The sequence below is a fragment of the Mesocricetus auratus genome, unplaced genomic scaffold (genome assembly GCF_017639785.1).
Source record: "Mesocricetus auratus isolate SY011 unplaced genomic scaffold, BCM_Maur_2.0 Super-Scaffold_15014, whole genome shotgun sequence".
Taxonomy (NCBI): domain Eukaryota; kingdom Metazoa; phylum Chordata; class Mammalia; order Rodentia; family Cricetidae; genus Mesocricetus; species Mesocricetus auratus.
The window spans coordinates 74,937,902-74,962,592 of NW_024429186.1; the positions used below are offsets into that span (position 1 = coordinate 74,937,902).

General features: G+C 43.1%; 1 protein-coding gene across 1 annotated transcript in view; it reads left to right on the forward strand.

Moving 5' to 3' along the window:
* The window catches only part of Znf277 (zinc finger protein 277), a 109,922-nt gene extending 92,237 nt beyond the window's left edge, over positions 1–17,685 (forward strand). Inside the window, exons 6-12 of the mRNA XM_013117845.3 lie at positions 3,217–3,327; positions 3,944–4,076; positions 10,960–11,027; positions 13,190–13,286; positions 14,343–14,385; positions 15,640–15,814; positions 16,982–17,685. Coding sequence (XP_012973299.1) covers positions 3,217–3,327; positions 3,944–4,076; positions 10,960–11,027; positions 13,190–13,286; positions 14,343–14,385; positions 15,640–15,814; positions 16,982–17,168 — 814 coding nt within the window. The 3' untranslated portion in view covers positions 17,169–17,685. The remainder of the gene's footprint in view (positions 1–3,216; positions 3,328–3,943; positions 4,077–10,959; positions 11,028–13,189; positions 13,287–14,342; positions 14,386–15,639; positions 15,815–16,981) is intronic.
* The last annotated feature ends 7,006 nt before the right edge of the window (positions 17,686–24,691 follow it).

Below are 24,691 nucleotides of genomic sequence, written 5' to 3' on the forward strand. Positions count from 1 at the left end.
TGCTACCCCAACTCCCCTGAGTCCACTCTCCTAGACTCCAGATGCCGCTGTTCACAGGGACTATCTTGCAATACCTCTTATCTCACATACTCCTTGAACTAGCCATTGGTTTAGGTAGGTCCCATCTGCTGATTTTAGACCTTAAACTCCAGGCATTTAACCTGCAGAGGTTGAGGGAGGAATGGGCTCCTATGGTTCATTCTGTATAGATCATACCAACCAGAGACCTTGGATCCATAACTTGGGGTAAGGGAAAAGCTGCCAACTCATCTGCCCTGGAGCCAGCTGCTATTCCTGACTCCATACAGGAATAGTAGGTATCTGCATCTTATCCCAGGAGTCCTAGACATGTATAACTGTTTTTGGGCCCATTCCCTTGGATCCTAAGTTGTCAGCCCAGCCCTAGCGAGGATGTGGAGTACAGGAAGTTTCATGGCTCAGTGCATCATTCCACTGCCATCCACCCACACACCCCGTTTCTATAGGAAGTTCCCAGTCTCTGTCTAGCTGGAGTCTTCCACAGCATAGGCTCTGCCCTGCAGCCTGTGTGTAAGGTGTCCTGGGAGAATGCTGAGGATCTGACACTGTAAGTTTCCCAACAAGTATTTTTAATTGAAGCTATACGTTATCATTAAACAATTAGACAAGATGGCTTACTAACCACAGATTAATAAATGTGCCCCTCTATATTATGATTAAAAAAACATTAACAAACATTCATAGAGAGAAAGGTTGCTTTATTTTGAAAAAAAATCCAGAAAATGCTTCAGAGGAATCAAGTAAGGTACATAAAATAAACTTAAACTAGGCACAGTCTGACAATGATATACATATTGATGCATTCCCTAAAACTCTCACCTTTATTTATTATAGAGCCCCATATTATTATACAACCCCATATGCTTCTTGTTCTTTAAGTTATAAAAATTAAGATTTTCATGTGATACATATATATTCCATAGAATATTATTAACTCTATAAAAAGTTATAAACCTCTCGGGAGGCATGAACCAAGTAAAATGAGCCATGCACAAGACAGCAATTATTTCATGATCTCACTCATATGTGGAATCCAAAGAAACGTTGAGGTTGCAGAAGTTGACAAAAGAGTGGTGACGACCAGTGCCTGGGAAGGGTAGTGGGAAAGGAAAAGTTGATCAGCATGTTTATGTCATAGTTAAACAGCTGATGTGCTGCTGTTGCTCAATGGTGTGACTATACCAAGTGCTAATGTACTGTATACCACAAAAAGCTAAAGAACAAAGATATCAAAGTACTGCATGGTAAGCGATAAGCATGTACATCGTTATACTTTCGCACAGAGGTTAAAAATAAATTTAAATTTAGAAATCTAGTTTCTGTTTGTGCAGAGGCTAAGCTGGTGATTGTGCTTACGGGATATCATGACCCTTGCAGGTAACGTCTATTAGCTGTGGGTTCACAGTCTCTGTGTGACACTGTACTAGGCAACGTCCAAGATCTCATGGCACAGAAAAGGCCATCTTGTATTAGCCAGTTACCTCTTTCTTCTCTGTTGTATTAGTGAAGATTTTCCAGAGGAACAGAACCAACATGTGTGCTAAGGAAATGCATGAGAACATTTATTAGTGGAATTGCCTCACACATTTATAGAGGCTCAGTAGTCCCACAGTTGTAGCAAGCTTTCTTGTTGGACTTTGGATTACCAGCCCCTAAATATCAACACGGAGACTTCTTGTTGATTATGACATCTTGGCCATTAACTTAGGCTTGTCCCACTGCTCTTGTAACTTAAATCAGCCTGTCTTTATGAATTATGTTCTGCCACGTGGCTCAGTTACCTCTACTCTGTACATATGTCCAACCTCTTCAGTGTCTCCCTGGCATCTTAATGGCATAATCCCCACCTCTCTTCTTCCCAGAGTTCCCTCTCTCCCTGGAAATCCCACCTGTCCTCTCCTGCCTAGCTATTGGGCATTTAGCTCTTTATCAAACCAATCACAGTGCACATCTTCACACAGTGTAAACAAATACTCCACAACACACCGTGGACCATCTGAAAATTAGAGGTGGAAATGCTCCGTGCAGATCCACGAGGGTCAGAATCAGAAGAACTCAGAGTAAAGCTCATTTCAAGGGCCAAGGCCTGAGAGCTCTGGGATCACTGATGCAAGCTGGAGTCCCAAGACCAGGGAAGCTGAAGTTCCAGGATCTGAGAGAGAAGTTAATAGTGTCTTACCCCCGGAGACAGAGACCAAGTGAGTAGCATCCGCCCACTGCGACCAGGCTGTTAGTGTTCAGGCATAGGTACTAGCCTGGCCTTGGGTTTTGTTTTGTTTTTCTCGAGACAGGGTTTTTCTATGTAGCTTTGGAGCCTGTCCTGGCACTCACTCTGTAGACCAGGCTGGCCTCAAACTCGCAGAGATTCGCCTAACTCTGCTTCCCGAGAGCTGGATTAAAAGCATGCACCACCACTGCCCAGCCTCTGGCCTGTTTTAGGGTTCTGACAGGATACGCCCTCAGCTGCAGCCACTAAGAGCACCACCTGTACATATTCACTATGTTCTCTTTTATAAAGGCCCTCCCATCCTTCTCTCTCTTTCTCTCCCTCTCTCTGTTTTGCTCTCTCTCTCTCTCCCTGTCCCTCTTTCCTTCTCCCTCTCTCTCTCTCTCCCTCCTTCCTCTCTCTCCTGCTGCTCCTGTCTCAGGAGGCTGGTCCCCACCCTCCCCTGCCGCCTTCCCCTTTGTATGATCCCTTTCCCTAATTAAAAAAAAAAAAAACCCCTCTGCTTGAATCCTGTCTCACAGCATCTTTCTCTCGAGCACTGCTTTTCTTAAATTACAACACAGATTTCCTGCTTCTACACTCAAATGCACGCCAGTCTTCTGTGAAAACACCCTCACCACCACACACACCAAATGCTTTCCAGCTCTCGAGTATTCCTTATCCCAGTAAAGTTAGCCACCATTCTCATAGTGAGTTGGAAAAGCAGAGGCAGCATCATGTATTTACTAGTTTAAGGATGCTCCTACCACGTCTAATCCTTGCAGTGTCAGAAAATGGACGGTGTGTTCACATATTGTTCAACATATCCATTTGAACAAGGCTCAGCGTTTACACCAGTATTTACTGCTTGCTTATCCTCTGATTAGTTGTTACTAAATAAATGCTATCCCTAGCCTGGTTTGCTCTGAAATTATTTATAAATAATAGAGATTGTTTGTATTCCTTCACAGATCTGTTCTGTTGAACCACATGGCCAGAGAGCACGCTTTCAATATTGGTCTGCCAGACAACATTGTGAACTGCACTGAGTTCCTGTGCACATTACAGAAGAAACTGGACAGGTAGGTGCTCTTTCATGAAACAGACTAAACCTAATTTAATCTTAGACACTTCTGAATTTTTAAAAATTATTCTAATAAATTAATTTAATTTAGAATTAAAGAAATGAAAAGTACATGTTTCTTGCATTGTGGGAATGTACTTTTTTGGTATTTGGGCATACTGTCTACATTATATTGCCTTCTAGTGAGCTTTTAACTTTTTGTATTAAAATACATGGTTTATGCCAAATACCATGTTAAGTTATATCATGAAAATTAATTTCTTTTCTCATTGCTATGACCAGAATACCTGGCAATTCACATCTTAAGGAAGAAAGGGCGGGGATGACAGCCATCGTGGCAGGGAGAGTATAACTACAGGGGCAGGAGGCAATTGGTTACAATCTGGAAACAGAGAACAATCCTTGCCACAGTTTCAACAGCCACGTTTAGACTGCTACAAAGGAAACTATACCATGTTTTCTACAAAGCCAAGTGTATAAAGGGAAGGGATTCATGGAAGGACCGTGTTACCCTCATTTGTATTGTGTCACCCAAAAAAATAAATGTTAAATAAAAATAGGGCTCTTGCAGCAACTTTTCAAGATGTGGTTAGCAATGTCTGTGTTTCTTTTAGTTTACAGTGTTTGTACTGTGAGAAGACCTTCAGAGACAAAAACACACTTAAAGATCACATGAGGAAAAAACAGCATCGTAGGATCAACCCAAAGAACCGAGACTATGACCGATTCTATGTCATCAATTACTTGGTAAGTCTTGCTTTTCATGGGTAAAATTTGGTTACAATGCTGTAAACAAAATCTACATACAGGCCAGCTAAAGTCTGAATAATGAGTGACTCGTACAAAGGTTGAAAGGTAATGATGGGCATTCTCAAGGAGTTAGCAGTGGTTTACAAAGCAAATCTGATGGCTTGTCTTAGGTTTGACAGCTGTGTCCACAGTAAAGGTGCTCTCTCTCTTGAATGCAGTGTGATAGCAACTGGAACCTTGCCCCATTTGTGGTATCTGGCAGTTTGAGGCCAGTGTTCTGTTTTTAAGAGCATTTATTGAGTATTGGACGTGCTAGGTGCCACACAAGATAACTCTTTAAAAGCAATTTCTTTACTCTTCTCCCATCTCTCCACTAAATGATCCTCCCCTTATTCGCAATAAAATGTGCACCTGTGCCATTGTCTATGTTAGCTTCTTTTTAAGAGAACTTTCAGAGAAACTGTTCTGCTTTACTATGCGAGATTTTTTTTTTGATGGCCCATACCAAGGATGTTAAATGCAATAAAGTCCAAAATCTCTACCCTATTTGCTGCCGGCTGAAGATTAGTTCTTTGTGGACCAGAAGAGGTCTTCAGTTAGAAACAAAGTCACTGGTTATTTACAACTCTGTGAGGGGATTTTGAACTAACATAATGACTGGAGGATGCTACCAGGCTTGCCCTTAATCCTCCAACTTTTTAATTGTATATAATGAAATGTACTACCCATACCTAGAAAAGGATTAGGCAATTCTACAGAAAGATGAAAGGTTAGAGTTTTGATTCTGATATTTTCTAAAGCAAGGTTTGTTTTTGTTTTCCCTTTCAATTTAAGTACATTAAAATCCAAGTCGTTGCTTTGGGAAGACTGATTGGATATCATCCACCACCTCGTGCATTGAGCAGAAAGCAGTAACATGATTTGTGTTGGAAATCGCTGCTCTGCGTGCACTTTTTATGTGTTTTAACTTAGCCATATAGTGTTAAACTGAAATTCTCCTCAAGAAGTAAGCTTAGCATGTGCTTAAAGATTGACTGGGAGCTCACCGAGCTTTACTACAAATGTTTGACAACCAGCCAAAGGCAAAGGCACCCTCTGAGTCCTTCACTCTTCTCTTAAAACCATTCAGTCTTGACTTCCTAGAGCGAAGCTGCTTCAGGGCCCAGCCCACTCCAGCAGGGAGAGCACTCCAGCACTGGCTGGGGCATGCAGCTGCTACAGCAAGCCATGAAAGCAATTTAATGTTCTTCCTTCCGGAGCCCTTTTACACTAAGATATAAGAGCTGCGAATTAGCAAGACACTGTATAGCTGGAGTCGTTACCTTGGAGGGAGACTTCAAAGGGCCCACACACTCATATTCTATTGGCATTCTAGGGAAGTGTGATACTTCAATCCCTGAGCATCAAATAGTGTGACTGGCTGTCAAGCTGAAATTGTTTATGAGTGCCAGCTGTCCCCAGGGGACATGATGGGTTGTCCTAACCACGGATTTGCTGTAGCAACTCGTAGCTCAAGAGAATACAATGGTCTCAGTAAATATGAAATGAAAATGAAATCACAACTTGAGGGTAATATTGGCATATATCCCACTTTTAAAATAACAGCAACTGACAGAGATCTTTCTGTGGGCCAGGAACTGTTACATGTGTCTGTATACTAGATCGTTTAACCACATCCCCAGGACACAGGCCTTAGGGCATAGTGAGGTTAACTCATTTCCACAGGTTCGCATCACCAGGGTAAATCAGTTACCGATTGCATCTGCTTTCTTTCTTCACGTGGTTGAGATAATGCTGGTACCTTCGTAGTAGTCTTCAGTCTTCAGAAGTGTTGCTGTTGGGATGACCTGTTCACCTTCACCCTTGCTTGTTCTCTTGAGACAAACTCGAAAATAAAGCTTGCTTTAGTCTCTGCTTTGTGATTCTCACCTACAACCAGAGCATTTTTAGCCCAAGTATTGAAGGAAATAGTTAATGAATATGAAAATGATCAGGAAAAATTAAAATATATTCCGATGCATTAGAATGTTTGAAATGATGCAAATCCCTTTGAAAGGGACAGAAGAAAGCAATAAAGTCCCTGGGATGTGTGACTGCTCAGAACTAAGAAGTACCCACCAGACTTCTCAGCCTTGACATCCTAGGACTGCTTAGTCTTGTTACAAGGGAAAAGCATAATAATATTTAGGATATGCATATAAGAGACTGTTCCAAATAGTATTAATATGTCATTAGAGAAAAATTAGAGCCAGCAGTTTCTCAGAATCATTATAGTCTTATTTTAGACATGTTAATGAACACTATTTAATGTGAAGAACAAGTTGTTAACATGAAGAATAAATTCTCTAAAATTTTGCCTAAGTGATGAATAATGATAAAACCTTATTTTTTAAAAACAAAGGCAAAATAATGAGAGATGTTCATGTCATATTCCTCAAGGACATGGGCTATATTAGTAGTCTGCTGTGTGTCCCTTCTGTCTATTTCATGCACTCCATAGATTTTCAAGTGCCTTCCAGACACCAGAAGACAGGCCAGAGGAAGCATTTTGCAGGCAGAGTGGCTAATTAGATCTCTACTCTCAGAATTCAGAGGCTGGAGTAGGAGACTGCTGTGAGCACATTCAATGAGAATCTTGTCCAAAATCAACATTTGACCTCTTCTGTGGGGAATGTGGATAGTAATATGGTCATCTACCATGAAGCTTCTGTGGGGAATGTGGGTAGTAATATGGTCATCTACCATGAAGCTTCTTGCTCATTCCAAACACTCCTGGCATCTCCAGAGCATCCCTGATGTCCTAGCAAGATGCTCTCCAGTGTCATCAAAGGGGAAAAACAAGGACAGAAAGAAGCTGTTCTCAGCTCCCCTGCAAACTGAGAAAATTGACAAATGTTGTGGTTCCTCAGGGGTGTGATAATTTCTATGCCTAGTAACTTACATTAGTTTTTTAACGTAACAGACTTGCAAACACATTGACTCTCCTTTGCACAGTCTGGATCATGTACCTCCAATCTTGCTTTGTTTCTCCCTCAACTAGAGGTCAGTGAATAGTAGTAACTGCTAAGAGACACGATCTCCCTTAGCTTCACAGTCAGACACCAGCCTCAGGGACAACAAACTGCTTGACATCACTGGGCTCTAGCCACATGGTCCCAAGGCACTCAGGCCTCAAGTTTTCTAAAGGAACCTATTCTGTTGTGGCTTTATCATTTGGACTGTTTTATTTTATTTTATTGAAAGTATATGAAGCCACATGGAACAGTAGACTCCTGGCCTGAAGAGTTTCGTTACAGTCCTTTAAATCCTTCACGTTGAAAGATAGGTCTGTTCCTCTGTCTCGTGTGTGTGTGTGTGTGTGTGTGTGTGTGTGTGTGTGTGTGTGTGTGTGTGTGTAAGACAGACAGACAGGCAGACAGACACAGGCAAAGGGATCAAACTAGATCGACGGTCCTGTTTGAGGGAGATCTTTCCCACTTTTCTCCATCCTCTCATTGCTCACAGGCCATCTGATGCAGGGGTTTGAGGGGGTGTTTTGAACATCTTTACAGACATGCCTTCCAAACTTTGTTTTTCCTGTGTTCTTAGCTTTCCTGACATGATTCATTAGCACAATGTCTTAATTAGAAAATTATGTGCCTTGTTTTTTTCCATGTTTCCCCCCATTAGCTCCTGTCCCTAAGCAGGATACTTTAGGAAAGTGTAGGCCACTGTCAAGTGCAAATCACTCATTTCCTAATATACTGACAAAAATAGATTTTCCTTTTTTCTCAAGTTTGGTTAATTTTAAAAGTTGTATTATGAAGATAAATTACTGCAGTTTATAGTGAATACTCAAAAAGTTGCAAAATGATGCTTGAGTTGCAAAGTCTGACAGTAGAAAAAAAACAGTATTTTCTTTGACTCAAAACATTGTTGAGCTGGGCAGTGGTGGCACACACCTTTAATCCCAGCACTCGGAAGGCAGAGGCAGGTGGATCTCTGAGAGTTCAAGGCCAGCCTGGTCTGCAAGAGCTAGTTCCAGGACAGGCTCCAAAGCTACACAAAGAAACCCTGACTCGAAAAACAAAATAAATAAGTAATAAATAAACAAACAAACAAACAAATCATTGTTGATAAGCATCGTTTACTCATTTCACTTGGTCACATCACAGATGATCTCTTCTTGAATGCCTTGTAGCAATAAAAGTATAACCATAAATCCTAGTCCAGAGAGACAAAGCATAGCATGAAAATTTTAATGTATTACCAAAAATTCTTGCAGCGATCCTGTTAACAGTGTTGAGACCATTCTTGATGTCCTATAATGAGGTTCAGACAGTCTATGATGACTCTACAGAGGACATTAGAGAGTTCAAATTAACTGTCTCTAATGGCGGTATGGTAGATCCCAGCATGTCTGGGTTTGTGCATCGTCGTTTGGCTGATAAGTAATAACAGCTCGAAAGTCTCTTGTTAAGCTGGTGAGTGATACATTTTCCTGCTCCCTTTCAAGCATAATGCTATGCATAGTTCTTTTTGGGGGGGAAACGTGTCCATAACTAAGAAAGCCTTGATTACAGATTCTAAAAGAAAGACAATGAATGAGAAGGATGCCTATACGCAGAGCCAGCCCGGCTGGGCTTGACCAAGCCTGTGTCAGCCCATTGAAAAGATGTCCAGTGACAGCCCTCATCAGCTTTGGCATACAGATTTGATTGAGAAAAGACAGGTCATAAAGAGGGAAAAACAGTTCGAAGGAGAAAATAGAGATGCCTGGGCCAGAATAAACCATCCTAGTCGGCCTTCTGTGGGTTTTGCTGACACCGACATTCCACACAAAGGCCCCAAGAGTGGCACTTCCGCTCTAACTGTAAAGGGCAAAAGGACTCAGCAGATAATCAAATACCTATTCTTACCCAGCACGTGCTTTACTTACCTCACAGAGTCCTTTTAAAATGATACCTAAGTTGACCTCACATTTTCATTCTTTTTCAGGTACAGCTTAAAAAGTTTGTGGGCAGAATCACAAAGGCCATGTCTCCTTAGACATTCAAGGGGAGGGGACGAATAGCAACTACAAAGACACACCCATCTGCACAGCAGTGGTTGCAATGCCTTCAGCACATGGAGGGTTACATATAAAGTTAGGGTCCCATACATTTATGTAGTGAATTTAAACATTTCACACATACTCCATTCTCTTCTCACCTCCTCTCTTTCCCCGTGTACCCATCCTTCTTCTTGTCAAATCTCCCTACCCCGTATTTCCATGTCTTCTTTTTCTGTGTGGCCAATGAGTTTAGAATGTCTTGCCTGAGCATGGGTGGGAGATTATTTACTGGAGCAAGGGCAGTTTATCAGTGACTACACCACTGAAGAAAATCACAGCTCCTCCTCCAACAGCAGTTGCCAATAGTCCCTCAGTCAGGGTGGGGCCTCATGGGCCCTTCCAGCATCCATTATGAAACGTGGAGAGGCTCAATAGTGTGCTAGCTCTGTGCAGATGACCATAGCTACGGTGAGTCCCCGGATGCAATGGTTGTGCCATGCCCAGAGACACCTTTTGTATTGGAAGGGTCTTGATTTGGACAGACCAATGAGAGGAAGCCTGAGTGGTTGTGTTGACGCAGAGGTGTAGAAGGTCAGCATTCCAGGCAGAACATTCAGGAGTGAAAGCAGCTGGTGGAAGCTGATGTGCTGAGGTCCAGCAGGAATCCCAGCCTGGCTAGAACGTCCTAAGGAAGAAAGGGGGCAGTGGGAAGGTTTCAGAAGGAGCCAGGCAAGGGCACAGACATGCACAAGCCATGGTCGGACCTCTGGATTATGTTGTGATGGGCAGCTAAGAGCGGGTTTCTGTGTACAAAGAACTGTTTTTTAGGGAGATCACTGTGGCTGCTGCCTGAGGAAGAGGCTACAAGACAGCAAGAATGGAAAGGATCCATATAAGCGTTTCCAACCTCAGCCAAGGGCAGCTGTGAAAGCAGCCAGTAGAAAAATCATTCTTAAACTTCCTTAAAATGTATGTGGGGGGGGGGACAGGCAGCAGGCAGGCAGGCAGTTTGCTGGTGCTGTTTTTGATTTGGAGGATGTTTATATGTGTGTAATGTGCATGAGGGCTCGTGCCCATACGTGCAGAGGCCTGAATGATGCTGAGGGTCCTCCTCCTTTGCTCCCCACTTTATTTACTGAAATGATTTCTCCCTGAACCCAGGAGTCACAAACTGTAGCTAGTCTTGCTAGCCAGCTGGCCCCAGGGATCCCCTACCTGGGCTTCCCAAGTGCCACAATTACAAGTGACCATCATGCCTCCCTGGCGTTTATGTGGGTCCTGGGGATCCAAAGTCTGATTTCCACACTTGTGCGGTACATACGTTATCCACTGAGTCATTTCCTCAGCATTGGGTGCTGGCAGCATTGGTGGTTAGTGTTTCTGTGGGGGTTTCAACCTGATTTTGTGGTTCTCATGATTGCACTCTGTAGATGAGAACATCACTTTACAATGTCAAAGGCTGGGACACACTACTAGGAGGCATCTCAGAGTCTTTCCCAGGCACTCCTGGTAGTTTTTGTTTTTGATTAGAACTCCTCAAGTGATTCTAATATATATCCAGGGTTGAAATCCAGTGAGTTAAAATTAAGGGGGGTAGACAGGCATGATTAAAAGGCTATTGCTGTTTCTCCAGAAATAAATATTTTTACTGTTTTAGATTTTAGCAATTTAGGGTTTATCCATCTCAATCACGGCAGTGAACTTTTAAATATACCTCAATTGTGCTGCCTCAAAACACCTGAGGGAGTTTCTCTTAGGGGTGCTGGTACATAAGTTCTGTGTCTATAGTCTCACTTCTTTTCACCTGGTCTCCTTAATCTCTCTCAACCCTGTGCTCTGCCCGCAAAGGAACTCGGGAAATCATGGGAAGAGGTGCAGTCGGAAGATGATCGCGAGTTGCTGGACCTTCCAGAAGAGTAAGGAGTTTCTCTGCTGCTGCTGGTTAATTACAGTGTTGAAGAACAAACACAAAATTCTCTAATTTGGTCCATAATTATCATCCCAGAGAGAGAGAATGAAAAGAAAGTCTCTTTGAGCCATGCATCCTTTCATAAAATGGCAAGGCTTTTAAATTAAAATAATTTTCACATAAAAATCACTAAAGATGCTTCTGAGAGAGTTTGGTTTGGTTTTAGATTTGTTTTTCGCTTTCTACATTTTGTACAGAGAGCAAGACATACAGCCCCAGTAATTATGTTAAGAGCACAGCTATATATTGTCAGCATTTTGGATAGAAACCTGCTGAAGATGCCATGATAGTGAAGCCAGAAATCTGATTAAAGCTTTCAGATTTCTTCATGATCTTTTCTACTATACATAAAACTATCATCAAAGGGAAATGGGGTACTTTGAGTAATTATACATACTGATGCAGTGTTCGCCAGTTTACCATTTGATCTTACTGTCCGTCCCTGTGAAGCGGTAAGTTTGAGTCTGGTAGTGAACTGGGCTGCAGGCAGGTTAGACAGATTCTCTCAGGTCACAGTTAGAAAGCGAGGGCACTGGATGAGACATCACATTCCATACATCCTGTGACGGAGATTTCCCATTGTCTCTTTGTATCCATTTGTTGCTTCTTCCTTTGCGATATAAAACCTGATAACCATCAGGATGCCAGATGCCATGTAAATAAAGACTTCCACAGCTCGATGTGGCCATAAAATGGGACTTTGGCTACAGAGGTTTGCGTACATTTGCGTACGCTGCGGAGTCCAGAAGGCACGTCCTCACTTTCCTCGTCACTGCAGCTATCTATACGTACCTGATGAAATGCAGCATGAGAAGAGAATGGTTTCCTTGGGCTGGTGGTTTTGTGGCAGGGCAGCCGTGGAAGCTGGGCTCCATCGCTGCTGATGGGGGTCACACCATAATTATTCACATCTTCAGATGGGGAAGCAGAAGCCTTGGGCCCAAACCTGCCTCCTCTCCCTGCTTCCACAGCCCTAAGTTGGCCAGCAAGGCCCCACATCTAAATGGTCCCACATCTCCCAAAATAGCTCCACCCCCTGGCTGTGAGCTGCCCGTGGGTGCTGGGAACCACACTCGGGTCATCTGTAAAAGTCATGATCTTAACCAGTCAAAAATTGAGTGGATCCTCAAAGTTATAGCAGTGTTAGATTTGTAATGTCCCATGGGAAAGTCTCCCTTGTTCGAATATAAATGGGTATTTCCTTATCTTCACAATTCTTCCCTGGTGGCGGCTTTTCTGGTTGGAGAATGACAAGGAGTTGGGAATGCTGGAAAAATAAATGCATGGGATTAGAGAGCGTAGTAAAAAGGACCCTGTGTGATTTTTGGAGATTGGTGTGTGTGTATGTGTGCGCGCACGCGCGTGTGTGCTCTTGTGTTTGTGGGTGGGTACAGCTGCACATGTGCTCAGGGTTCTCTATTTCTCAGGCAGATCTCTCCCTGAACCCGGGGCTTGTGTTTTCTAGATGAGACTGAAACCCAGCAGGCTTGGGTAATATTCCTATCTATACCACCCTCAAAGATGGGGTTACAGGTGTGTGTGAGAAACCCGTTTGTTATGTGGGTCCTGGGATCCCACCTCTAGTCCACATGATTGTGAATGAAGCACTTGATCTCTCCAGCCCCATGTGCCCTTCGAGTCCCCATTCTACTATGAGAGGTAGCATTTGCCCCATTCAATATAATCAGTGATTCCTCCTGAAATACATGTGTGGCCTTTGTAAAGATACAGCACCCAAATGTTGCACCCCAGCACTAGCATTTCGGTTCACAGTGTGTGCAGTTAGTTCTTTTGGCTAATGAAGTAGCATCCCATCTCTAGATAGGTGTCCTTTTTAATTAAACTGCTTTTTCTCTCAAATCACTGTTCAGAAGAGTGACAAATGGAGAAAGTGGGGCAGCACCTACTGGATCTCTTTTATGATACTGTTTGGAATTTCAGGTGGTGCACCTGAAAGTCATAATGGTATGTGACAGTCTTTACCGAAGTGTCAGACTCAAAGATTATGGCATTTGCTAGGAAAGGGACACTAACACAACTCACTGTGTGGTGCACCCTCCAGTGAAAAAAATGATTCACCATGTTTTCTGTCTTCTGTTTTTAACCTAGTGACTGGTCTGACTGGCAAGAATACCCTGTCTGTGCTGTCTGTCTATTTTGTGAAAAGCAAGAAGAAACAATAGATAAATTGTATGTGCACATGAAGGTGAGATGCTTTTATCTCCTTGATTTTGTTTCATTCTGACAGTGACACTGGTGATCATTTACTCGCTGTGGTGGTTTATGTTGATTGTCAACTTGACAAGACCTAGAAGCACCCAGAAGGAGCCTCTGGACATCCTTGAGGGCTTCTCCTGACTAGGTTCATTTAGGTAGGATGTCCCCCACCCACACCCACCCCCGTGTGGACAGCTCCATGGACTTGCCCAAACTCAGAGGAAGAGAACTGAGCAGCAGAATCCGGAACTCTCTGCTCCATCCTTCCTCCCTGAAGGGTTTTGGTTTTGTTTTGCTTTAGTCAAGATGTGTTCATCTCAGCGTGGAGACAGGCAGGAAACTAAAGCATGCATCCTCCGATCATTATTCCATTCCTGCAAGTGCAGATCCATCCAGGATAGGGCAGTACAGGATGAACAGTGGGACCTTCCAGCTGCTTACCTGGTAATTCTAGCTCAGAAGCTGAGATCTGCTGCCACCGTTGCAATGCCCAAATATGGTGGCTTCGTTTCTGGCTTTCTGTATTGTTGAGTAGGATAGAAGGGACAGAAGACTTGCTACTCACAAAGGTCAAGAGTGGACCTGGACATAATTTGGGTTTAGAGCCACTTCAGGAACCCAGAGTTAGAAAGAAGAAACAGACACTTTCCCAGTCTGCTTTCCCCTCTGGCTGTGATGTTTCTATTACAGCTTGGCACCTGTATTCTGAACCTTTATTACCTCAGGATACCCCATAGATATTTATTACCTCAGTAGTACCCCCTAGATACTCCCTGTATGTTACTGTGACGCCTGACTGAATGCTGGGGTGAAGAAAAGCATATATAGTGACATGTGACAGCACCATACAACTTGGGAATAATAATAACAGGGTATTTCTGATGAGTTCTGACATTCTCTCCCTGTCTACCCAGCTACATCTGTCTATAGTGGACACTTCTTCTTCACGCACTCAAGCCCCTGTGAGTCAGCTGTCTGTTTATAACGTCAGCCTGAGAGATTTAAGAACGCATATGCTTACAAATATATTCCTCCCTTTTTTTAGGACACACATGAGTTTGATCTCCTCAAAATAAAGTCGGAGCTCGGTAAGTTTGGTTGGGAAGTTGTTTTCTGTGGTGCTGGGCTTTAATGAACTGTCCTATAAATGGCACCCGTATCCTGTCACAGTAACAGGGGAGCTGCAGTCACAATATCTGTCTCTGTGCAGACACTTGGGAGAACTCACTAAAGAAATTATCTTGAATTCTAATCTTCAAAGATTTATTGTTTTTGATGTCACAACTTTCTTTCACTCTCCTATACAAATGAGTGCTTTAATACATTGCAAGAAGCTAGCAGAAAGAGCATGGCTTTATGGGGACTTGCCAGTTTTTATTATGTTTATTTGTTTTTTTGTTGTTGTTGTTTTGTTTTGTTTTTCTGAGACACAGCTTCATTCACTTTGCAGCTCTGGCTGGCCTGGAACCTGCCAGGTAAATCAGGCTAGCTTTACACTCACAGAGATCTGCCTGCCTCTGCCTCGTGAGTGCTGGGATTAAAGTTGTGCATCACCACCACCCAGCAAAGAGCTCAAATGCTTAAAATCAGACGACAGTAGTGTTCGGACTTCAGCACTTACAGTGTATATGACACTAGACCTCCGGGCAGAAAATAGTGAACTGTGTGTACAAAAATACACACTGCAGTGCTTGGCAGAATATTAGTCCTTACAGATGTGAGCAATTTATTCCTCTCGGGGTGACTGCCATGGAAGGGTTAGAGATGCTGAGACATACATTACTGGTTTCCTACTGGGTCCGCTGTATTGAGAAGCTCTGTCTCCCCTTCCAGCACACTGGTGACTTTGCTGAGCTCCTGGCGTTGCTGCAATTATAGACATCTGTATATGTTACACACACACACTTGGTTCAGTAGTCAAGGCTGTGGGACCACCTGCCTGCTGTCTGTGGTTCCTCCACTGCCCACCTGCAAAATCTTGAAGGGTTTCCAAATGACTAACATTGAGATGACGATGACATGGAGTTTAAATGTATTAAGACATGGGAAGTGGTTCTCTTAGAGCACAGCAGATAAGCCCTATACTGGTGTCCATTATTGTATTATAATTGTCCCAGCTTCTCAGGTTGGTTAATTAGGACAAGTGTCACCTGAAGGAAGTGTAACAAAAATGTTTTAATGTTTTCTACATAAAAATGGTAAATATTATAGAATATATAGATCTTCAGACATCATATGATATGCCATGAATATTTAAACTTTTATGTATCAGTTTAAAATACCTTGTTAAAGGAAATGAATTAGTGCAAAAATAATGCTGAAGGCTGTCTAATGACTTTCAGGGTTAAATTTCTATCAGCAAGTAAAGCTGGTCAATTTCATTCGGAGGCAAGTTCACCAGCGCAGGTGTTACGGTTGCCATGAGAAGTTCAAATCCAAAGCAGACTTAAGGGCTCACATGGAAGAAGCTAAACACACCTCACTCCTTCCTGACAGAAAGACCTGGGACCAACTGGAGTAAGTCGGGCTGAACTGGACATGGACCTCTGTGACCCTGTCCTCCTTATGGTTTCTTTATTTTATTTACCTTCTTTAAACTTATATAAACACATAGGAAACCAACTGTAAGTTATGAGTTTATAAAGTTTATATAACTTAGAAACACATGAAGCCATTATTTTGGAATTTGAATTGGGTAGTCATGCATAACTATAGTTCAGAATAGAAGTAGATACATACTTTTAAATTATAGTTTATCAACAAAACATTCTAAGCACCTCTTCCTATCTGAAGCTTGTCTGTCTGTCTTTTTTAAGGCTGTCAGATGTCCCATTGAATAGTATATCTTAACTTGTTAAGTTATTCCTTACCTTTTGCTATTATAAATAATGGCATAAGTAGTTGTATGCCTGTGTTTGTGCATTCATCGAATTACATCATTTAGATAAAAATTACTATGTCCGTGACAGGTGCATCATGGAGCTTCTGGTGTACGTTTTCCATATTGACTCTGTAAAAGCATGAATCATTTGTCTTCTGATACGAACCTATTGAAATAAGTGCTGTCAAATTCCCTAGTATCATTGCCAGCCTAGCCCTTCTACGATTGTTCTCATCCCGCTCTTGTTAACGTCGGTGGAGGGAATGGGATCCTAGCTGCCTAAACACTTCTCCATCCTCAGAACATTCAATGAGGCCTCCACAGAACTCTAACCAAATCACTCTGGTTTTCCAGATAAGGAAAGCCTCCTGTTTATGAGGGCGGAAGTCAACCGTCTGTTGAACTGTGCACTGTTCTTGGTTTCTTATACACATTAGAGATGAAGGAACTAGTTATCGTTATGCTCTTGCTGGGAATGTGAAATTTTACCTTTGAAAAATAAATAGCCACTTTGAGCCTGTTTCTTACCATGATAGATACTGAGCTGAATGGCCCGCTAGCGAAGCCAGAGGCCATCGGGCTCCTGTCAGACAGGAAGGGTTGGGGTAAGCAACAGGGCTGTCTCCCAGCACAGCCTTTGCAGCTGACAGAGTTGTCGGGAAGGAGACATGGCAGAGCTGTCACGGTGTGCCCTGGGCTCCTAGCCATCCCTGGGAACCTCCTCATTGGGTTATTTGGTGTATCCTAGCCATCCCTGGGAACCTCCTCGTTGGGTTATTTGGTGTATCTGTGGTTGCTTGCAGGTATTATTTCCCCACCTATGAGAACGACACTCTCCTGTGTACACTGTCTGACAGTGAAAGCGACCTGACGGCTCAAGAGCACAATGAAAATGTCCCTGTCATCGGTGAAGACACGTCCAAGCTGTGTGCTCTGAAACGAAGCAGTGTTCTGAACCAACTGCTACTCCAGGAATGCCTAGAAAACTAGGAGAGACTGCCCCAGACGCTGTTGCATGGTTTTCTCCCATGAGGCAGATAGGAAAGAGGACCTCAGACCTTATTACCAACAAAGCATTATTCACTGGAGGAATCGTGCTTGCTCTTAATGAAACTGGTTTTCAAGATATAGAGAAGAAAAATGTGGCATTTTTATATTTGGACTGGGAAATTATCGTGGTTCTCGTAAATTACTTCATTTCATAAACTCGTGATTATCCACAGTAAGGAAAACAAGGAAGTCACAAATAAACATTCAAATATTAAAGCCTTCTTTTAACCGTGCCAATCTTCCTACAGGCCTATGTCGCCTACAAGTCACTCATTTCAATGTGATTTCTGTGCTAATTGGTAGCCTTTGAATGTTCACAAAAGACCCACAGAAGCAAAGAAAGATGGTCAAAGATCTGGGTAATCCAAACTGATTGTTTTACAGTGTTACTGTTTTCCTGAGTTACAACTCCATAGAAATGGACACTGTGTAATTAAACTCAAACTTCCTTACAATATATATGTACTTATGTATGTTTATCTGCACTATACATTATAATAGCAATAGTAACAAGGATAAGTATGCTTCTCAAGTAACTGCAGTGACATTGTAACATCTAGTAAAGTTAAAAGGAACTTCTCATTTTTAGTTTTATCAGGTGGTCTCGAAAATGTCTTCTCATAGAAGTACCAGTGAGACAGATGATATGACCTTTACTAAGATGCACTCAAGAAAACAAAAGATCACTTTTGTGGATTTCTATCAGAAATGAATAGCCTAGATAACCTAGATAAAATAAACACCAGTCAAGCCTAAGTTATGACAGTCCGCAAGGTAATTGGTCTTTACTCTTATAAAAATGTCAATGTCATGAAAAACAAAAGCCCACCTACTATTCCACCTTAAGGAGGGCTAAAGATAGGGCGGATGGATGGATTGGATGCCGGCACAGGAAATAAGTGTCTGCCTGTCCATGAAAGGCTGTGGAACCATTGGAAATATTTGACAGATGCTGCAAACAGTACTTTAGTTACTGTTGTTGCTGTGGCCAAAGCCGGGCAAAAATCAACTCAAGGAAAACGGGACTTATTTGGGGTCACTGTTCTGGGGAACAGCCCACGAGGCAGAGGAGGCACAGCAGCAATGCCAGAGGTGGTGTTGCAGCTGGTGAGAAGCACTTTTTCCTTTCGTTCACGTGGGACTCCAGCCCAAGGAATGGTGTCTTGCACATGCGCACTCGCATACACACACGCACACAGAGTGGGTTCTCCTACCTCAATCAAATCTACAAAGTCCCTCCCAGGTATCTCAGAGAGTTGTCTCCTAGGGACTGTAGATCCTATGAAGTTGACACTGTTAACCATCACAACACTGCTGTTAATTTACAGATTGGTTTGAGAATGTTCTTGTGTTTAGGAAATCCTCCCCCGCCTAAATATTTAAGGAGGAAGAAGCAATTTATTTGCATCTTACACTCAGAAAATTTACCTGGGTGTAGAAAAAGAATGAAAGCATATGTGTGTGTGTATAGAACATTACAGTGAGCCAGGTGTTGGTGGTGCACGCCTTTAATCCCAGCACTGGGAGGCAGAGGCAGATGGATCTCTGTGAGTTCGAGGCCAACCTGGTCTACAGAGTGAGTTCCAGGACAGCCTCCAAAACTATACAGAGAAACCCTGTCTCAAAAACCTAAAAAGAAGAAGAAGAAGAAGAGGAGGAGGAGGAGGAGGAGGAGGAGGAGGAGGAGGAGGAGGAGGAGGAGGAGGAGGAGGAGGAGGAGGAGGAGGAGAAGAAGAAGAAGAAGAAGAAGAAGAAGAAGAAGAAGAAGAAGAAGAAGAAGAAGAAGAAGAAGAGGAGGAAGGAGGAGGAGGAGGAGGAGGAGGAGGAGAAGAAGAAGAGGAGGAGGAGGAGGAGGAGGAGGAGGAGGAGGAAGAAGAAGAAGAAGAAGAAGAAGAAGAAGAAGAAGAAGAAGAAGAAGAAGAAGAAGAAGAAGAAGAAGAAGAAGAAGAAGAAGAAGAAGAAGAAGAAGAAGATTTTACAGTGTGAAGAATTTATGGAAATTCTTGGTAGTGTCAACTCCTCTAAGTCTGAAATTTACATTAGGTCAGCTTAATCAGGCCCCAACTGAAAGCAATAAATTGCATTTGGTTGCTGTGATTCTACAGCAGTTCACGTTTCCTCGTGGTGGGAGCGGGAATGCATGGAAGTGCACGTGTAGGCTCCATCTGAAGCAGGGGCTGTCATTCCCCAGGAGTCACCAGCCTGACTTCTCTGAGGTAGGATAACTCAGTGGGACCTGGACTCCTCAGTTCATCTAAGCTGATGGCTAGTCAGCCTCAGGGGTCCTCTGTGCCCCTCTCCCCAAGGGATGGGCTTACAAACATGGGTCACCACGCCAGGCTCTGTGTGGGTCACAAGGGTAAAACACAGATCCCTGTGCAAGCACAGCAAGTTCTTCACTGACTAAGCTGTCCCCCCACCCCACATTGCCTCTTTAGGTGCCGCTGTGTCCCAACTGGATCCTCTGTCCCCCTCTCTGGATGGAGACCCCTTAAGCTGTAGGACTGCGCATGCTCTATCGCTCATTTGTCCAGCTGGTTGTTAGAGCTAAAGGTGCCTTTAAACTTGGATACAAGGGTTTGCAAGGTTACTTAGTAGGAAGTATTGAGTGTCTCCTGCTGTATTACATCAGGCACACAATATCCAGCGTGCCATTAATAGAGAAGTCAAAATCATTCAGTGACAACGTGATAAGTGCTGGTAATGTATCTGTTCAGGAGGCTGAGGCCAGCCTGGGCACAGTGAAATCACCTTCCACTCCTCCCCCACAAAATAATAAAAATGTTCGATGCTGTCAGCTATCATACAGTTCCCCTTCTACTTTTCATCCAGCCTTTGTAGTATCTTAGTAATTTGCCTAAATGTGTTCCTTAAAGGTGATGCCAAAGTAGTTTTCTAATTCCGTTCTTTCTTTGTAAGTGAGATCCACACGTACCAAGCATGCTATTACAACACTGGGTTCTGGTTTGTGAGGTCCGATGCCTCCCTGGTTAATGCCAGCCTGTGTGGTAAGACGTCGTCTGGATTTGTGATCGTGTCTGCTCTCACTATACCGTTAGGTGCCCACACGTCACACTCTGCAGATGGATGTCCATGGAGGGTTCTCATGAGAACCAAGCACGCCAAGAACGGGGTGCCCTTATTATGAAATGCCTAAGTAACAGACAACAAGTGTTCTTCTGATCCTAGAACACTGTCCCTAGCAAACAGATTGGTTGGGGAGATCAATGTGTCTGGAGTGTTCTCTAGAGTGTTCTTCAGCTTAGGACAGAAGCAAATGGATGGATGTTCACAGCTGAACCAAGAAGAGCAAGCTTAAGAAGGAGACAGCTCTGGGGCTGAGGAAAGTGATGCCTTGGAAATAAAATCAGGCGTGAAAGGGAGAGTGAAGCTTCAGGGAAGGGGAAGGAGTGCCTGGTGATGAAGTCAGAAGAAGTGACTTGAGGGGTGGACAGATGGATCTATGTAAGGATCAAAGGTGTAACTTGGACCCAATCAAATCTAATAATGAAAGCAAACTCCCAGCGAATCACGGTGACTCTGAGGGACCAGGGATGCAGGCCTGTCAGAGCTGCAAAGACGCCTTGCCAAGTACCATTGGAGATCTTATGTAAAAATGGGCATTTTGTAGAATAGATGTGAAGGCATACCTAACAATCCCAGCACTTGGGAGGCTAAGGCAGGAGAATCACAAACTCAAGGATAGCCTGGATACATAGTAAGACTGTCAAAAGTCAGAGACACTGAGGAGATGGTTCGGTAGCAAAGAGCACTTGCTGCTCTTGCAAAGAACCAAGTTGGCAGGTGTCACTCCAATTAAAGACAGAGACATGAGTGTTGCTGTGCCCATCAGAAACACACCTCAGAAAGTTTTGGAACTAAGACTTAAAAAGAAGACAAGAAAGGTAAGACATACAAAAAGAAAGCAGGCAGGACAGCGATGGAATCTGGGATATAGAGAGAGGGGACAACATTCATGTAGGAGTGAGGGAAGGATGCGTGGTTAACGAAACAGCACTGTCCTGGTAGAATGACCTCTTCCTGGAAAGACAGCCTCACCCGTGTTTGATATTGAAGTCAATTGTTAACCCTGGCACACAGATCTCAAAGATGAAGAGCGTTGGGAAGAAGACGGACTCCCTTGCATGAGAAAGAGAAACCCGTCACTTAACATGGTTGCTTTATCTGCCCCTCTCTCACTCCTACAGGGGCGATGGATGCATTCTCTAACTGAACCTGGAGACCAGGAACCAGGTCCCTGTGCCTTAACCCCTTCCTCCTCCTACTCCTGTGGCCTGTCTTTCTACAAGGAGCACACTCTGTTTTGCGCCTGCTTTCAGCAAACTGTAGAGAGTAGGTTTCGCCTAACATTGCCTGTGATTGTGTACAAAATCAGAGCAAACGGGAAGTCTGATGTGTGGGACTTCATTCGCTTGCAACTGTAAGCCATTTTCCTCAGTATCATTCTAATTTGCAATAAATGTAATATTTCGTCACCCTCTGCTCAACCATATCAGCCGGCCCTTCCTAGAGGAACACAGGTTATATGGGATGATGGATATGGCCAGCATTCTTAGGAAATCACTTCTTGGAGAATTAATATTCAGTAAACCTACTCAGTCAGTCAGTCGAAAGCAGCAAAGGTTTAGTTCCACATTACACTAAGGCTGGGCAATGAAGTCATACAATTGGTGGCTGGGACATAAATTGGTAAACTGAATGGAGATAAACACGTGGAAAGAATAACAAGCACCAGGTTTAATTTTATCAGAAGCTGACCTTGAAATGAAAATATAAATACCAGCTGTGTATATAGGAGGCAACCAGAAGAAATGCCCATTCAGGAGGTGGAGAGCTGGGCAATGGAAGAGATGACTGCTGTGGGAACCGGTGTTCATCCTCACTGAGGACCTGAGGGAGAAGGAATACTCTTTAGATTTCCACCCACCCACCACCAAAGAGCAAAGAGTACTACCACCAGTTCTCTGATCTTGAGCCCAGGAGTAGTGTATCCCCGGCACCTCTAGTGGGCCTTGCGCGTGGTCTAATGCCTTGTGGAAGATATAGGAAGTCCCCTTACAGACAGGAAGCTATAAAGAAAGGGAAAAGGTGTGGGTAGCAGCAGACCTAACCACTGATGTTGTGTTACCACCAAGAAGAGCTTAGCAGCCCTCCCATATTTTTCGTGTTACCTCACTTGTCAACTTGGAACACAATATTGTGAGACGTCTAAGTAGGGATTCTGCATGTTCTCCCACACACTTGTTGTGTGTGTACACATGTATGTGGGTGGGTGAGCCCACAGAAGTCAGAGGAGGACATCGGGTACCTTCCTGCATCACCCTGCACCACACTGCCCAGGGGCAGGGTCTCTCACTGAGCCTAGAGCTAGCTGGCAGTCAGAAAAACCCAGTGACCCTATCTATGGCCTCCGCCTCTGCAGTGCTGGGATTACAGGTGCCAGTCAAGGTCTTCACATGGGTGTTGAGATTCAAATTCAGGCCCTCATACCTGCACAGCAAGCAGTCTTCATCATGTCCTCTCTCCACAGTTCTCAGTGGGAGTTCTAATCCCCCTCAAAGTTAGAATTAGACACATGAGAACTTGCTCAAAAGAAAAAAAATACAAAAAAAAAAACAAGTAATGTATGGGAATTTAAAATGAGAAAAAAAAAAACAAGACCTGAGAGTTTTTAATGAATGGGAGAAAGCATTTTTAAGGAAAAAGTAGAACTTAAAATAAAAACAAGATTTTTTTTAATGTTAAGTACTTGGTTGAATTTCCATCAAAGGCATCGAATTGTAGCTTTTGTTTTTAAACTGCAAAAATAGACACCCAATATCCTAGAAACATAATTCAACTCTTTTGGTGAGCTTTAGATGGTAGAGAGCTAGAAAAGTAACCATGGACTGCAGTTGAACTTTGATGCCTATAATTGATATTTTGAAAAACTAAAACCTGTTCAGTCCCTGATTTTGGCAATTTGCAAAACTGAATGGAATGGCAAGCCTATTAATTCAATCTAACAACATTTCATGAAATTTATAATTTCAGAGTGGTCTAAAACTCAGGTGAAATTGTGTCCTTTGAGGCATTTAGAATTATACTGCAAAAAAGAGTTTTAAAAATATTCTCGGTCAATTAATTTGGATAGAGAATGAGAAGTAGATAAAACTGTCTCCGTTTGAAAAGCATTAAAAGAGCAGACAGTATTCTGTGTGATCAATGAAAGGAAAAGTTTCCCAGTTTCCTGAGAAACCTCCACACTGATTTCCAAAGTTGCTGGACAAGCTTGCACTCCTACCAGCAATGGAGGAGTGTTCCTCTTACTCTACATTCTCTCCAGCATAAGCTGTCATTGGTGTTTTTTGATCTTAGCCATCCTGACAGGCATAAGACAGAATCTCAGAGTCATTTGGATTTGCCTTTCCCTGATGACTAAGGATGTTAAACATCTCCTTAAGTGTTTCTCAGCCATTTGAGATTCTTCTGTTGAGAATTCTCTGTTTAGATCTGTACCCATTTTTTAATTGGATTATTTGGTCTGTTGATAGCTAGTTTCTTGAGTAATTTATATGTTTTGGAAAGAATCCTCTGTCAGATGTGGGGTTGGTGAAGATCAGACTGACCCCTCCTTATCAGTGAAATCTGCCTTTCAGTGAGTGGGCTGCCATTTTGTCCTTTGCCTTACAGAAACTTTTCAGTTTCATGAGCCCATCTGTTAATTGTCGATCTTAGTGCCTGTGCTGCTAGTGTTCTGTTCAGGAAGTTGTCTCCTGTGCCAGTGCTTTCTGGATTATTTTCCACTTTTTCTTCTGTCAGGCTCAATGTTTCCAGCTTGATGTTGAGGTCTTTGATCCAGTTTGGACTTAAGTTTTGTGCAGGATGATAGACATGGATCTATCCGTAGTCTTCTACATGCTGACATCCATTTATGCCAGCACCATTTGTTGAAGATGCTTTCTTTTTTCCACTGTGTAATTCTGGATTCTTTATTAAAACCCATAGGAGTCTATAGAGTGATGTCTGAGGACATCTGGACAGTTATTGAGTTTAGGGGAGCCATTGAGGGTAGATGGTTGGCAATCATTTGGGCAGAGAGAAAGTAGGAGTGACTTGTGGGGAATGCTTGATCGTGAGGGAACAGGGGCTAGAGGGGGATGAATATTGATAATGGAGGGGTCAGTCTGATGTAGGCAAAAGTTAAAGAACTCTCTTGCGTATGAGAGGGATGGGAACAGGGACATGGACAGGAGTGAAGAGTATTTGGGGAGCATTGAGGCAAAGGGATAAGTATGGAGGGACTGAGGGGAGGACAGGCCAGAAATGTGTGATGAATTTTTGCTAAGAGAAGTTTAAAGGGATAGAATTCTAGATGGGTAAGAGATTTAGGAGTGGAGGGAGATGATGGTGAGTAAAGGTTGCGAGGGGGAACCCAGCATTTGTTAGATTTAGAGCTGAGC